Source organism: Artemia sp. Qi Xiang Cuo, chromosome 12 (assembly GCF_049724085.1).
Source record: "Artemia sp. Qi Xiang Cuo chromosome 12, ASM4972408v1, whole genome shotgun sequence".
Lineage (NCBI taxonomy): Eukaryota > Metazoa > Arthropoda > Branchiopoda > Anostraca > Artemiidae > Artemia > Artemia sp. Qi Xiang Cuo.
In genome coordinates this window covers 62,252,614-62,269,595 of record NC_142805.1, presented here as the reverse complement: position 1 = coordinate 62,269,595, position 16,982 = coordinate 62,252,614, and the positions used below count along the sequence as shown (strand labels likewise).

The 16,982-nt window shown below is 35.1% G+C and overlaps 1 protein-coding gene across 1 annotated transcript in view; it reads left to right on the top strand.

Moving 5' to 3' along the window:
• The window catches only part of LOC148946385 (uncharacterized), a 70,559-nt gene that overhangs the window by 29,122 nt on the left and 24,455 nt on the right, over positions 1-16,982 (top strand). Inside the window, exons 5-8 of the mRNA XM_089097686.1 lie at positions 1,160-1,515; positions 9,684-9,805; positions 12,552-12,651; positions 15,091-15,183. Of these exons, the coding sequence (XP_088953812.1) occupies positions 1,160-1,515; positions 9,684-9,805; positions 12,552-12,651; positions 15,091-15,183 (671 nt within the window). The remainder of the gene's footprint in view (positions 1-1,159; positions 1,516-9,683; positions 9,806-12,551; positions 12,652-15,090; positions 15,184-16,982) is intronic.

The window sequence follows — 16,982 nt, the reverse complement described above, 5'->3', positions numbered from 1 at the left end:
ATAACCAAATCCTAGTTGCAGCCTTCTTGGACTAACAAATTGCATATGATAATATCCACTCCTACTGCAAAAATTATCAAAAATAGGTTTTCCACTACCTGTAGTGAATTTCTCTAAAAGTTACCTATCCAAATGCTCTTTTGTTCTCCAAGTAAATTCCTACATCTCTTCTAAAGTCTATCTTCATCGGCCTTCCCCAAGCTGCTGTCCTCAGCTGTCTCCTGTTTTCGCTATATTTATGGGATCTGACCCTACCCCAAACAAATATTCAGTTTGCAGATGATATAGTCCTATGGTCTACCTCAAATAATTTTGAACTGGCCCAATCCAAGTTACAAAAGTCGGTTTATGCCTTTGAATGTTTCTCTAACAATTCCTGCCTACCCACCGCCCCATAAAAATCAGCTATAGTACAGTTTACATAATAAAAGAGACTCCCAATCTGCCCTATTAACCCTAAATGGTGTTGTCATCCAAGAGCAACAACACATCAAATATCTAGGCCTCACTCTAGACCAAAAACTAACTTTCAGGCTCCATATTGAAAATGTGAGAATAAAATGCCTCAGAAAAATGCTCATCTTACAAAGGCTACTCAATGCACCTTGGGGTTGCCATGAAAAAACTGTAATAAAATTCTATAAGACATATCAGATCTCAGATTGATTATTGACTAATTGTCTATGGCTCATGCTCAAAAACCCTATTATGCAGTCTGGAGACTGTCCAGAATACTATGATCTGTGCTATACTTGGCCTCAGGGATCACACCAAAACCAACTTCCTCCTCAGCAAAAGTGGTCTCACCTCTATTGCTACGCGCAGAGAAAACCTACTTGCCCACTACTTTACAAAACTTGAAGGTAACAGTTCCCATAGATTACATGATTGGCTAAGAAACCCTGGTGCTTTTAGGGGCTTTGCATGGGAATTTGCAACCACCCAAATGACCTTCCCCATACCTTCATCTTCTTTATTTCAAATATACCCCTGGATACCATCCTGGGCTAATCACTACCCAGATGTGAACATATTGTTTGCGCCAGCTATTAAGGCAGACCTTTCCCTTGTCTATGTAAAATCATTATTCCACAAATTTGAGTCTCAGAGATATAACCACCACCTCCCAATTTTTGTGGAGTCAACTTCCCATCATTAGGTATAGCAGCCGCAGAAAGGCTCCAAAATGATGTGAGTATCATGACAGCTGAAATGGCTGCCATCAACATCGTATTGGAAACCATCATAAAGATGCCAAACCCTCCAAGAAACACCCCTCTTACAATTTATTCAGACTCAAAATCAGCCTTTGCCTCAATATCACCAGAGTATTCAGACTTTCCAGACATTCATACCTCCACCACTCTTGTACTATTGAAACAACTACTTAAACAAGGTACATCCACAAAATTCCAATATATCCCAAGTCATATGGGCATTAAAGAAAACCACAAGGCAGATGAAATAGCTAAATCTGCCCTTAAGGTTGAAAAAATATCTGAAAGGCCTATCCCAGTAAGAGATATAAACCATAGGTGCCTAAAAATTTATCTAGGCCACCAAATCTTTCTCCATTTACATCCCGGAAAGACTCAAAGATGTACCACAGAATACAATCAAATTCTACTGGCCTTAACTGCCAAACTTATCACTATGAAAACACAGCCCCTCCAACAGTAACAAGCCCTCTTTGCCGCCTACGTCAAACCCATGATGATACCATCAACCACAATCCTTTTGGTTGCCCTGTGGCAACTGTCAACCATAAAAAAGAATGGCTAACTTTATCTGCTATATTCAAGCGCCTTAAGCTAACCCCTAATATTGACCAGCTAACACAAAGGCCTAATTGTTCCTAATAATGCCTAATTGTTCAAAGTTGTCTTTAACTGCCTAAATATAGGTGGTTCCATCAATGATGTATAAACTCTATTATTAAATAAAAATAGTCTAATTTTTATATCTGATTTCCCAGGATGCGCGTGACAATCAGAAAATACGAAAAAGGTTAAATGGATTTTTCCGAAGCCTATAACTGAAGAAGAAGAAAAAAGATTTTCTATTGTTCTAGGCCTGGGACTGGGAGTGTAATCATCCAGTATTAGGGTATTTACTATGGTGCACTTATTGTTACTAATAATTGGTTCACATCTTCAATTCTTTTGAGGTTCTTCAGGTTTCTAATTTATTTTATTTCATTAGCATTAACCAAACTAGCAGCATATAAAAGAGTAGCCTATGTTTAACATAGGAGTACTTTATATTTTAATATTTGGGATTTATAGAATAAACACCAAGCAATAAAAGTTACATTTATAGAATCAGAAGAAAATCAGCTTTCTGTTAATATGTGAATAAAATTGAAACACTAAAAGGATAGGCTATATACATCAAAATAGGATAATTGGTATTTCCAAAAAGAGGTTCTTTTATGTAAGTCAATAAACTAATAATTTCTTTTTCTTGAATAATTGTTATAAAAACCATATTAATGTATAACTTGGATCAGGCCTATTAGCTTTTCTTTGATATATACAATTCTTCTCAATATCTCTTTGGTAACAAAATATGAGGGTTTTAGTCTTAAACAATTTTACTCAATTGGATACATGATTTTTTACCCTAGCCTATGGTTTTGCTTTGCATCTCTTTCAAACTTACCCTTAAAAAATATCTACAATTTTGAAACATGAGTCCATAGAGTAGGCTATATTATCCTTGGCATCTTTGAACCAGGATGAAGTTATAATCTGGCTCCCATCTCCGGGTTTATCTCCCTGACCTAAAATTGCTTACCCTATAGCTCTGAAAATAAAAATTATCCTTAAAAAAAACTGCTGACACTTACAGCTCTCAACTGATACTAAATTTTTGAATTTTTTTTGCTGTTTTTGATATTTTACTTAGAAGTACAAATATAAGCGTGAACTTAAAATTAATGACTGAAATATTTTTTTTGACAGAATTTTTCACTGTTAATTGGAATTCCTTTGTTAGGAGCTTTCAAATGAGGTGCTAAATGACTATATTAAAAAAAAAATATTATTTTAACTGTTAGGCCTGTTGAGGTGGAGGCAAACAATTTTTGTTGCTTCATTTTTGTTCAAAAGCTATAAATAAGCAAATAATTCAAAAGCTATCTTTATTATAAACTTTTTTAAAAGGTTTTTTTATACATCAAATATAAAACGGCCCCATAAATCCTCTTTTGCTTCCCATCTCCCCTTTCCTCCCAAACCCTCCTTGTCAAAACAAGTAAAATGAAAATTCATAAAGAGATTTGTTATAGTAAGATATATCTTAATTGGAGAAGTTTTCATTGCCTAGGAATCTCCTAGCTCCATAAACCCCTCAAACGCTGAATCTACGGACCGGCAACACAAAACTATGACAAAGTTGAATGTCGTTAATAAACTATTCGATAAAACCGGGATAATTAAAATATTCTTTTCAGGACCTTTCAATTGATGTGTTGCATCACTATATTCAATTATAATTTATTTTTATTATTACAGAGTTAGTCTCGAGGTAGCCCAAATGAGGTCTTTCATTTTTTGTCAAAGCTTATGAAACAGCACATCATTTGAAAGCTATCCATCTTCTGAACAAGTTTCTAGCATTGTTTTATAAATTAAATCTAAAAGGGCTGCATAACGCTGCGAGTACCTCTAATCTCCCTTATAAACCCACACCCTATTTATCGAAATAAGAAAAATGGAAGATTGGAAATAGATATTCTGTGGCAGTCTACATTTTAAACACAGAAGAGTTCCTTTCATAGGATCGTTCTATCTCCTAAACCACCCTACTCCGGACTATAAACACCTCCCAAAGAAAAACATGGCACATTTAAATTTGGTTCGAAAACTATTGCATAAGACTTAGATATTTAAAATCTTTATGTCAGGAGCTTTCAAATGAGGTGTCGCATGACTATATTCAATTATATTTTATCTTTACTGTTACAGAGGTAGTCTAGAGGTAGAACAAATGAGGTCTTACATTTTTTGTCAAAGCTTATCAAAAAGAACATCATTTGAAAGCTATAATTCTTCTGAACATGTTCATAGAGTTGTTTTCTACATTAAACCTAAAAGGGCCACACAAATATTCTTTTGCCTCCCATCTCCCCTTTCCTTTCAAAACCTCTATGTCAAAACAAAAAAAATGAAAGTTTGTAAGATGATTGTTATGGTAACATACATCTTAAATGGAGAAGTTTTCCTTGCATAGGAATGCCCTCGCTCAATAACCCCCCCACCCCTCAATATAATTACCACCCGAAGACAAACATGGCAAAATTAAATGTGGTTCATAAAATATTGGATAAGACTTGGATATTTAAAATCTTTATATCAGGAGCTTTCAAATGAGGTGTCCCATGACTATATTCAATTATATTTTATCTTTACTGTTAAAGAGGTAGTATAGAGTTACGCCAAATGAGGTCTTTCATTTTTTGTCAAAGCTTATGAAACAGCACATCATCTGAAAGCTACCCTTCTTCTGAACATTTTCATAGCGTTGTTTTCTACATTAAACCAAAAAGCGCCACACAAATCCTCTTGTCCCTCCCATCTCCCCTTTCTTTTCAAACCCTCCATGTCTAAGCAAGAAAAATGAAATTTCGTAAATGGATTTTTTATAGTGACATCCATCTTAAATGGAGAAGTTTTCCTTGCCTAGGAATCTCCTAGATCCATAAACCATCCTACCCTTAAATATAAGTACCCCCCAAAGAAAAACATGGCAAATTTAAATTGGGATCAAAAACTATTGGATAAGACTTGGATATTTAAAATCTTTATATCAGGAGCTTTCAAATGAGGCGTCGCATGAATATATTCAATTATATTTTATATTTACTGTTACAGAGGTAGGCCAAATGAGGTCATTCATTTTTTGTCAAAGATTATGAAACAGCACATCATTTGAAAGATATCCTTCTTCTGAACATGTTCCTAGCTTTGTTTTCTACATTAAACCTAAAAGGGCCACACAAATCCTCTTTTGCCTCCCCTTTCCTCTCAAAACCCTCCCATGTCAAAACAAGAAAAATGAAAGTTCGTAAAAGGATTTGTTATAGTAACATCCTTCTTAAATGGAGAAGTTTTCCTTGCCTAGGAATGTCCTAGCTCCATAAACCATCCTACCCCTGAATATCAGTACCTCCCAAAGAAAAACATGGCAAATTCAAATTTGGTTCAAAAACTATTGCATAAGACATAGATATTTAAAATCTTTATGTCAGGAGCTTTCAAATGAGGTGTCGCATGACTATATTCAATTATATTTTATTTTTTATCGTTATGAAGGTAGTCTAGAGGTAGACCAAATGAGGGTTTTTGCTTTTTGTCAAAGCTTATCAAACAGCACATCATTTGAAAGCTACCCTTCTTCTGAACATGTTTCTAGTGTTGTTTCCTGAAACAAATCTAAAAGGGCCGCACAAATCCTCTTTTGCGTCCCATCTCCCCTTTCCTCTCAAACCCTCCATGTCAAAACAAGAAAAATGAAAATTCGTATAGAGATTCGTTATAGTAAGATATATCTTAAATAGAGAAGTTTTCATTTCCCAGGAATGCCATAGCTCCGTAATCCCCCCCCCCCTCAATAACAGTTCCACCCAAATAAAAACATGGCACATTTAAATTTTGTTAAAAAACTATTGGATAAGACTTGGATATTTAAAATCTTTATATAAGGAGCTTTCAAATGAGGTGTCGCATGACTATATTCAATTATATTTTATTTAATTCTTACTGTTACAGAGGTAGGCCAAATGAGGTCTTTCATTTTTTGTCAAAGCTTATCAAACAGCACAACATTTGAACGCTATCCTTCTTCTGAACATGTTCCTAGCGTTGTTTTCTACATTAAACCTAAAAGGGCCACACAAATCCTCTTTTGCCTCCCATCTCCCCTTTCCTCTCAAACCCTCCATGTCAAAACAAGAAAAATGAAAGTTCGTAAAAGGATTTGTTATAGTAACATACATCTTAAATGGAGAAGTTTTCCTTGCCTAGGAATGTCCTAGCTCCATAAACCATCCTACCCCTGAATATCAGTACCTCCCAAAGAAAAACATGGCAAATTCAAATTTGGTTCAAAAACTATTGCATAAGACATCGATATTTAAAATCTTTAAATATCTTTAAAAATCTTTAAATAGCTTTCAAATGAGGTGTCGCATGACTATATTCAATTATATTTTATTTTTTATCGTTATGGAGGTAGTCTAGAGGTAGACCAAATGAGGTTTTTTGCTTTTTTGTCAAAGCTTATCAAACAGCACAACATTTGAACGCTACCCTTCTTCTGAACATGCTTCTAGTGTTGTTTTCTGAAACAAACCTAAAAGGGCCACACAAATCCTCTTTTGCCTCCCATCTCCCCTTTCCTCTCAAACCCTCAATGTCAAAACAAGAAAAAATGAAAATTCGTAAAGAGATTTGTTATTGTAAGATATATCTTAAATAGAGAAGTTTTCATTGCCCTGGAATGCCCTAGCTCCATAAAACCCCTATCCCTGAATATAAATACCTCCCAAAGAAAAACATGGCAAATTCAAATTTTGTTAAAAAGAACTTTTGGATAAGACTTGGATATTTAAAATCTTTATGTCAGGAGCTTTCAAATGATGTGTTGCATTACCACATTCAATTATATTTTATTTTCACCGTTATGGAGGTAGTCTAGAGGTAGGCCAAATGAGGTCTTTCATTTTTGTCAAAGCTTATCAAACAGCACATCATTTGAAATCTATCCTTCTTCTGAACATGTTTCTAGCGTTGTTTTCTACATTATACCTAAAAAGGCCACACAAATCCTCTTTTGCCTCCCATCTCCCCTTTCCTCTCAAACCCTCCATGTCAAAACAAGAAAAATGATTCGTAAAAAGATTTTTTATAGTAACATATATCTTAAATGGAGAAGTTTTCCTTGCCTAGGAATGTTTTACCTCCATAAACCCCCCTACCCCTGAATATAAGTAGGCTACCTCCCAAAGAAAAACATGGCAAATTCAAATTTGGTTCAAAAACTATTGGATAAGACTTGAATATTTAAAATCTTTATGTCAGGAGCTTTCTAATAAGGTCTTTCTTGACTATATTCAATTATATTTTATCTTTACTGTTATGGAGGTAGTCTAGAGGTAGGCCAAATGAGGTCTTTCATTTTTTGTCAAAGCTTATCTAACAGCACATCATTTGAAAGCTATCCTTCTTCTGAACATGTGTCTAGCGTTGTTTTCTACATTAAACCTAAAAGGGCCACACAAATCCTCTTTTGCCTCCCATCTCCCCTTTCCTTTCAAACCCTCCATGTCAAAAGAAGAAAAATGAAAGTTTTAAAAAGATTTGTTATAGTAACATATATCTTAAGCGGAGAAGTCTTCCTTGCCTAGGAATGTCCTAGCTCCATAAACCCCCCTACCCTTGAAAATTAGTACCTCCCAAAGAAAAACATGGCAAATTCAAATTTGGTTCAAAAACTATTGGATAAGACTTGAATATTTAAAATCTTTATGTCAGGAGCTTTCAAATGAGGAGCTTTTCAAATTGGTAGTCTAGAGGTAACTGTTATGGAGGTAGTCTAGAGGTAAGCCAAATGATGTCTTTCATTTTTTTATAATTACTTTACAGTCCCAAATTTCCCGGGGGGGCATGGCCCTCCTGTCTCCCCTTGGCGGCGCCCATGCTTGCTATATAACAATATTAAAAATCGCTTATTGTGCAGTTATTTTCTGTCAAAACAGCAATCTTTTTTTAAGATCCTTTGAATTAAACCACTCTCTACCACAGCAGAAATATTTATAACATAGAATAGTGAAAAGTTTCTCTAAAAATGATACAATATCACAGTGTGCGAGGTCATCATAAATTGGTCTGCTGCTATGCTGTATGAAGATACATTCATTGTTGGTAAAACAGAAAGAAATTCAGAAAATCACCAGGAAATCTAGCCGAATTAGTGGCAACCACAGTTTATATAATTATATAAACTGTGGAGGAAACGTACAAGCAAAGGATACGCACTTGACGGGTGTCATACATAATTTTTACGTCTAAGACGTCGTGTAACGTAATTGCCAAATCTTATCCTAAGTGGTGATCAAATCAAAAACTCCGGAGATTCTTTTCCATTAAAAAACAATGATACATTTGTTGGAAGTGGTAATGTAAGATCTTGCCATAGACTGATCTGACATTTTGACAAGATTCTATGGTTTAATAAGATTACAGTGGAAACAACATGAACGTTATCAGATCCAGGGTGGATGCCGGGAAAGAAATTAACTCCTCCCCCCCCTACCAAGATTTCTCTGGCATCTTGATTTGTTTTTTCTTGTTTTTACCTTTTTTAAAAATAAACTTGTCAATTTGGTAAGTTATTGGCACCCTTGTCACATTGCCCCCCCCCCCCAACCCAAGATGTTGCTATAGATCAGCCTTTCAACACGAGTATGCGAGTAGCCAAGTAACTAATTTGTTAGATTCATTAAATAAAAAAAATAAGTTTTTTTAACTTTAAGTAAGGAGCGATATCAAAACTTAAAACGAGCAGATATTATTCCGTATATGAAAGTCCCTTCCTCAACGCCTTGCTCTTTATGCTAAATTTTTTTATTGTTTTAAAAAAGAAAGTTATAAAACAGAGTCAAACTTTAGCGTAAAGAGCGAGGCGTTGAGGAGGGGACAACCCCTTTCATATACGGAATGATTTCTGTTCGTTTTAAATTTTAATGTCGCTCCTTACTTTCAGTTTACAAAACATGTTTTTTTTTTATTTAATTTCTGAACATTTTTGAGTTAATGCAGCTTTGATTTTGGCTTACCATACATGAATAAATCGAACAAAATTTGCATATTAATTTTAGTTTTTTTTGGCTAAATGGCATTCTCGAAATTTTGTTTTGACGTAACTCACGGAACGATCATCTATATTCGTATGATTTTATTGCGTATATAAGGGAGTTCACCCCAAAGTCAATTACTCACCCTTTACATAAAGTTTCAATTTTGTTGTAATCACAAACCACTGAATCATCCAGACCGATTAATTAGAATAGATAGCTCATTTGAACTTACAAAAAAAAAGCTTTAGCTATAAGTGTGAGGTATTGACTTGGGGACGACCGCGCTCATCTACGCAATTTGTTCTGTTCGTTTTAATTTTTAATCATGCTCCTTACTTTCAGTTGAAAAAAACTTGTTTTATTTAATTTCTGATTGTTTTTTAAATAATGCTGAGAAATCCGGCAACCCCTTCACAAAAATGTCTCATCCCCCAAGTAAACATTCTCCATAAAAAGATGCTCCCCCGTAAGCTCCTCCTCTCCCCCACTAGAAAAAATCCCTCCTGAAAACGTCTGTATACTTCCCATTAACCAATACTATATGTAAACAATGGGCAAAGTTCATAAATTGCAGCCCTTGGGGATTAAGTCATCATCAAAGAGATTCAAAGAGTTTATTAAATCTTCGACTATGCTGAACAAAATGACTGTCTCAAAATTTTGATTAGGTGACTTTGGGAAAAAAAGAGCGTGGGAGGGGGCCTAGTTGCCCTCCATTTATGAGGAAGATGACAGTCTAAACCTTCCTTTCAGTGTTTGTTGTTACATCCCCATATTCGTGTGCCATGTTTATTTAAAATGACTAATCCATCTTGATTTTTAGGTAACTTTGGAAGAAGCCACTGTCCTTTTAACAGTCTGCAAAACCTCTGATATGGAAATGGACAATGCTAGTGAAATAGATCCATGTCAAGATGTCCAACTTGATGTTGCAGACGCCGAAGAGTGAACAATGTTTTTCACTCAATGCTTGATTGTTTCATTGCATTATTTATGACATAAAATGGTGATATTTCCTTTTTTGGTTGATTGAAACAAGGACTTATACAATCAGTGTATTATCTGAGCTTCGAATGGAAAAATTTTCGAAATTGATATATTTTGCCTCTTTTTATTTGTTTCAGTGAAAGATATTAAAACATGATTCTATATGGACAACATTTTTTTTTTTCGTCTCTACTGTAGGAAATCGATAATATATATCTTTTTTTTTGGGGGGGGGGGGTCGTTTTACAGGTAGAATTTATTTGAAAGTCTACGAGTCGCACAAAAAGTTTGGGGGAGGGGTCAAGCCCCCTGACCCCCCCCCCTCTGGATACGACCATGTCTTCTAATCAGGGGCTGCCCAAAGGGACGTGAACAACAGGTCAAAGGCAAATTTATGCATGAATTTTCGCCAAGCAACTTACTAGGAAAGAAAAGTAAGCGAAGAAAACATCATATGACAACATCCATGAGGCTGCAATTTTTGATGGGTCGGGATATTTATGAAAGTGGTGCAAGTTATTGAAGTGACGTTAAAAGATAAGCATGAAGTTAAGACTATGACAAAATATGGACACTCGGACCGAATTACTCTGGGGATTGGGTATTCGACTCACGCATCAGATCCATGCAAACAGAGTCATATTGAAGAATAACTATGACTATAGGGACCTCTTAGAACGAAAACCTTTGACATTTTAATGAGTGGACAGTTTTAATAGACGCCTAGAAAGACAGAATTTACAGTCCCGGAAAAACTTTACACAATATATAGGCTGACTTTCAAAATGTGAAGTTAGTAAAAGAATCTTTGAGCTAGAAATAACTTGGTTCCTTGTTAAAATTATCGTATACAATGAACTGTGACAGATCAGTATCAGATTTCTTAACCTTGGAAATACTTGTTATATTAACTCGGTATTGCAGGTCAGCTGTTTACAAATTCAATCCCACTTTTTAAAATTTTTTCGATAGAAATTATGCGAAATTGAACATGCACTACCATATCGGGTTACAAACAATGACGTACAATGAGCTTGTTAAACCTTTGGTGCTTTGGAGTAGTCCCCGAAGCCGCGCCAAAGACCGGTGATACGCCACTGAAAATATTTCTGCGCGTCACCGTAACAAAAGCTTCGGCGCACCAGCAATAGGGGTGGTGGCGGCCGAATATTTCTAGCCCCTAATCGTTTTTAGATTATTCTGAGAAAAATATAAGGCAAAATCCACTATTTAATGGCACTTGCACAAATTTTGGATTCGCGCTTGGGGTATAAACGGTGTGGGAACGGTTTGTTGCTTTCTAATCACTTTTGACTCTCAAAATTAACACTTGAGTTTTTAATTTGGGATCGATTGAACCCCTTTCCGAAGTTGATATACCCATCGCTTCAAGAGCCTCTTGGAAACGACAATTCATATTAATACATTAAACCCTTATGATTATTTTATGGCAACGCTATAGCATTGTCTCTAACTTGAACAGGTGTGTAGAATTTTCAGTTCCCGTCTAATGAATCTTCGGAAATATCTGGGAGAAATATGGGGGGAGGGCTGTTGGGGATATTTTTTACGGGGGGGAAGGAATATTCAGTGGGGTGCTTTCTGGAGGGGAAAACGCCTAGACCCAGAAAAAATAGTCACTGTAGAGAGTAGACAGTGAAATGTTGGGAAGTATCAACCTTCTTATTGTGTAGATTGATTACTTTATTTTATGTTATAAAGAAGTTCTCTACTTCATAAAATTCCTATACCTTTTATTTTTATTCATTTTCTCTATCACACTCATTTTAATCCACCTTTAGCTTTTAAGCGAAAGTTTAACTTCCGCATTTACAATTCTTAATAAATGAAAAAAGAACCTTTGAAAAAACCGTTCTCTTAATATAATTTTAATGGTGGGCCTTAAATGCCAAAACCATCAGTTTTATCCTGACCTGCATCCTCACTGCCCTAAAATTATCAGATCAAGCAGCCTCCTTTCTTTGATGAGTTATCATGACTCTTAAAGAAACTTAGAGTTGCAGTTCTCTAAGAAAATCCATTAACAACATTTACACAACCGATCAAAATAGCTGATCCACTGAGAGCACCTGAGATTAGAGCCTTTCTTTTCAACCTCAGGTTGTTACGTTTATATTTTTAGAGAGATAAAATTCACAAGAAAAACATTATTCCTGGCGAATACCCGCATTATATAGTTCCGGGAACCCACTGCAGCTGTGATAATTAAAAGATCGACATAATCCATTTTGGTCGGAAATGAGTTATGTATGTGTAATGGCTAAACTAAGCACGAGCAATCGAATGGTGCACTCAGAATTGTATCATCTTGTACCTTTACTAAAATAAAAAGGGACACAAGTCTCTAAGTGGCATATGTTTCTTTTTTATCAGGTCTTGTTATTAGCTTCATGCTTCAGAATGACAACAACCGTCAAATTTTTTCTGTTTTTTCTTTGTCTTTCCTGAAAAGTTACGAACCTGGCACATGTCCCACTTCTAATTATTACAGGCGACTGGGCAAGGGTAAAAACAAATTTTGAAATATAGTAACTAATAAGGATCTTATCCAAATAATCCGATTTACATAAAAGCTGCCAAATAGTATACTGTAAATACAATCTTTTACTTCACCATAAAAGTACTTTAAAATAATTGTGGAGAAAAAATTCTATTTTACTGCCTAATCACTTGCATGGTTTAGATATATTCCTCCAGCTGAAGAGATACAAGAAGTGAAATCGTATCTTGATATTGATAGGAAGAACCGCTCAGGTAAATTTGGCCCAAAAAACTACAAATTTGTGAGTTTTCAGAATCCCTTCCCCCAAAAATGAAATTTCAAAGAGAATAAAATTCTGAACTTTCCTAAAACATGAGTTCAATAACGCAATGGGGGATAACCATCCCTTCTTTTTGTGTGGACTGTTTAACTTAATGTTTAGAGGCAAGTGTGGTATCACGTGGCAATGCGACCTCTAAAACTAGGACAATTTTCATATAGCTTTTCAGATTTCCATGTCAATTAGCTATTTCCTAATTTTGTACCAAAGTAGGGTCAAAATTAGTTTGCTAGACATATAATCCCTTTGATTGAGGACAGGGGTTTAAATCATGGTATTACTGCCTATTTACTTTGCAAGATTATCTTGATGGTTGAATTATCCTATACCCTTTTTTATTGCATCCTTCAAAAATAAACATTTTTTTTCCTTTCTATCTTAGCTTATCATGTAAAGATTTAGATACGTTTATTTATTCTTTTCATTATTCTTTCTATTACCAGTTAGACTGTAGAAAGGGTTAGAATTGTTAAGTGGATTTTTACTTAGCATGTAAAGACATGTTAAAATTGTACAAAATTGTTAGTGCAGAACTGTTTTCAGTATTGCTATCAAGTTGAACTTAACTTGACCAAACTTGCAAAAAAAGGTCACTCTTACAATATTTTCTTCAAGACATCTACTCTCTTGAGAATTTTTTACCTTTCATTACTAGATTTAAGACTTAGTGCCGACGCAAAATATGAAACACTTGCATTTCACCATACAGACAAAATAGTCATCATAGAAAATTTGTGAAGTTATTTTTCTTTTAGGGACGACTATCATTCTTTTTGTGGAATTATGTAGCCCAAATTGTATATTTATTGAGTGTTTTTTTTTTTTCCTTGATTTATTCACCATTGATTCAGTTGAGTCTACGGAGACGTTAAAACTTGGTAAACAAATAGTTAGTGGTAACGAACAGAAAGCAAGGAGCAACCCAGCTCATTAGTAAACAGAACTCTAAAAAATGAAATTTTGATACCATTACAGATATCTAAATAATTTGATTTTTATGCTAACTCCAAATAAAAAATTTTCATCAAACTTAGTCTTACATATTAACAGGCACAAGTCTGAAAAAATTCATTTGACTGTAAAACAAGGTAGGAAACACCCTCTCAGATTGATTAAGTGGGAGGACCGTTCCATAGTGGAAGTTTCCTGGGGGGGCGGAACATTTCTCTGACGGGAGTGCCGTATTTCCCAGCATTATCTAAAAACGATCAGAAATTAAATATAAAAAAAAGTTTTTTCAACTGAAAGTAAGGAGCAACATTAAAATTTAAAACGAACAGAAATTATTACGTATTTGATGGGGTTTGCCCCCTAGTCAGTACTTTGCTCTTTAGACCAAAGTTTTTTTTAGTGCAAACAAGTATTTTCAACTGAAAGTAAGGAGCAACACTAAAACTTAAATCCACCAGAAATTATTACGTATTTGAGGGGGTTCGCCCCCCCCAATCGGTACCTTACTCTATGCGCTAAAGTTTGACTTTGTTTCCGAATTACAAATCCCTGAATCACAAAGGCCGTTTAATTAGAATAGATACCTCTTTTAGTAGCGTTGTTTTCTACATTAAATCTTAAAAGGGCACACAAATCATCTCGCTTCCCATCTTCCCTTTCCTCTCAAACCCTCCATGTCAAAAGATGAAAAATGAAAGTTTTAAAAAGATATGTTATAGTAACATAATTCTTAAACGGAGAAGTTTTCTTTGCCTACGGTTGTCCTAGCTAAGTAAACCCCCCCTACCCCGCAATATAATTACCTCCCAAAGAAAAACATGGCAAATTAAAATTTGTTTAAAAAACTCTATGATAATACTTGGATATTCAAAATCTTTCTGTCTGCAGCTTACAACGGATATGTCGCATTCTGTTGTGGTACAGAGTGGTTTTATTACAGAACTAGGATCTTAAAAACAATATCTGTTTTGGTAGAAAAATAATGTACAAAAAAGCGACTTTTAATATTGCTGTTTAGATTGCGTGGGCACCGGCAAGTGGTGACAGAATGGACCTGCCCCCCTGAGAATTTGGGACCGTTAGGTAATTATAAAAAAATTAAAGACCTCACCACTATAAACCAATCCTTCCTGAAAAGGTTTATATACTCGCCATTACACAAAACTAGATGTAAGCCGCAGTTTAAAGAATTATGTAAACTGTGATGTAAACAATGGACAATGTTCATATGTTGCAGTTCGTCACCCGGGAACTGAGGGGGATTAAGTCATCATCAAAGAGATGTTTATTAAATTTTCGACTATGCTGAACAAAATAACTGTCTCAAAATTTTGATGAGGTGACTTTGGGGAAAAAATGACCTAAACCTCCCTTTCAGTGTTTGTTGTTACATCCCCATATTCGTGTGCCATGTTTAATTTAAAATGACTAATTCATCTTGATTTTGAGGTAACTTTGGAAGAAGCCACTGCCCTTTTATCAGTCTGCGAAACCTCTGATATTGAAATGGACAATGCTAGTGAAATAGATCCATGTCAAGATGTTCGATTTGATGTTGCAGACACCGAAGAATGAAGAATGTTTTTCACTCAATGCATGTTCTTTTTCATTGCTTTATTTATGACATAAAATGGTGATATTTCCTTTTTTGGTGGATTGAAACATGGACTTATACAATCAGTGTATTGTGTGAGCTTCGAATGGAAAATTTTTTGGAATTGATATTTTTTGCCTCTTTTTATTTGTTTCAGTGAAAGATATTAAAACATGATTCTATATGGACAACATTTTTTTTTCTTTGTCTCTACTGTAGGAAATCAATAATATCTGTCGTTTTTTTTTTTTATGTTTTTTTTTTGTTTTTTTTTTTTTGGTTGGGGGGGTTCGTTTTACAGGTAGAATATATTTTAAATTATAAGATTCGAACAAACAGTTTTTTTTTTTGGGGGGGGGGGTGAAGCCCCCTGCCCCACCCCACGGGATACGACCTTGTCTTTAAATCAGGGGCAGTCTAAAGGGTCATGGACAACACCGCAACGGCAAAATTATGGATGAATTTTCGCCAAGCATCTTACTACAAAAGAAAAGTAAGCGAAGGAAACACATCATATCAAAAAATTCATGAGGCTGCAATTTTTGATGGGGTGGGATATTGATAAAAGTGGTCCAAGTTAATGAAGTAACGTTAAAAGATAAATTATGACAAAATATGTAAACTCGGACCGAATGACCCTGGCGATTGGATAGTCGATTTCACGCATCAGAACAGAGTCATTTTGAAGAAGAACTATGACTATAGGGACTTCTTTGAACAACAAACCATTGACATTTTAATGAGTGGAACCTACTAGAAATTTGACACCTAGAAAGGTAGAATTTACATTCCCAGAAACAATCTGCACATTATCTAAGATGGCTTTCAAAATATGAAGGTAGTAAAAGAATCTTTAAGCTAGAAATAACTTGGTTCCTTGTAGAAATTATCGTATGTAACAAACTGTGACCGGTCAGTACCAGGATTTCTTAATTTTGGAAATACGTATTATATTAATTCGGTACTACAGGTCAGCCGTTTACAAATTCAATCCAACTTTTTATTAAGCAAAATTGAAAATGTAATAATATACCGGGTTATAAACAAAAACACACAATTAGCTTGCTAGACCTTTGGGGCTTTGGAGTAGTCCCCGAAGCTACGCCAAAGACCGGTGATGCGCCGCTGAAAATTTTTTTGTACGTCACTGTAACAAAAGTTTCGGCACACCAGCAATGCGGGTGGAGGCGGCCAAATATTTCTAGCGCCTAGTCGTTTTTTAGATTATTTTGAGGTAAAGAGAAGGTAAAATCCACTATTTAATGGCACTCGCCCAAATTTTGGATTGTGGTTTGGGGTATAAACGGTGTGGGGGCGGTTTCTTGGTCTCTAATCACTTTTGACTATCAAAATTAAGACTAGTTTTTAATTTGGGATCGTTTGTAACCCGATATGGTAGTGCATGTTTAATGTTGCATAATTTCTATCGAAAAATTATAAAAAGTGGGATTGAATTTGTAAACAGCTGACCTGCAATACCGAATTAATATAACAAGTATTTCCAAAGTTAAGAAATCCTGATACTGATCTGTCACAGTTCATTATATACGATAATTTTTACAAGGAACCAAGTTATTTCTAGCTTAAAGATTCTTTTACTAACTACATAGTTTGAACGTCATCAGCTATATTGCGTAAAGTATTTCCGGGACTGTAAATTCTGCCTCTCTATGTGTGAAATTTCTAACTGGTTCCTCTCATTAAAATGTCAAAGTTTTTTCGTTCTAAGAGTCACTATAGTCATAGT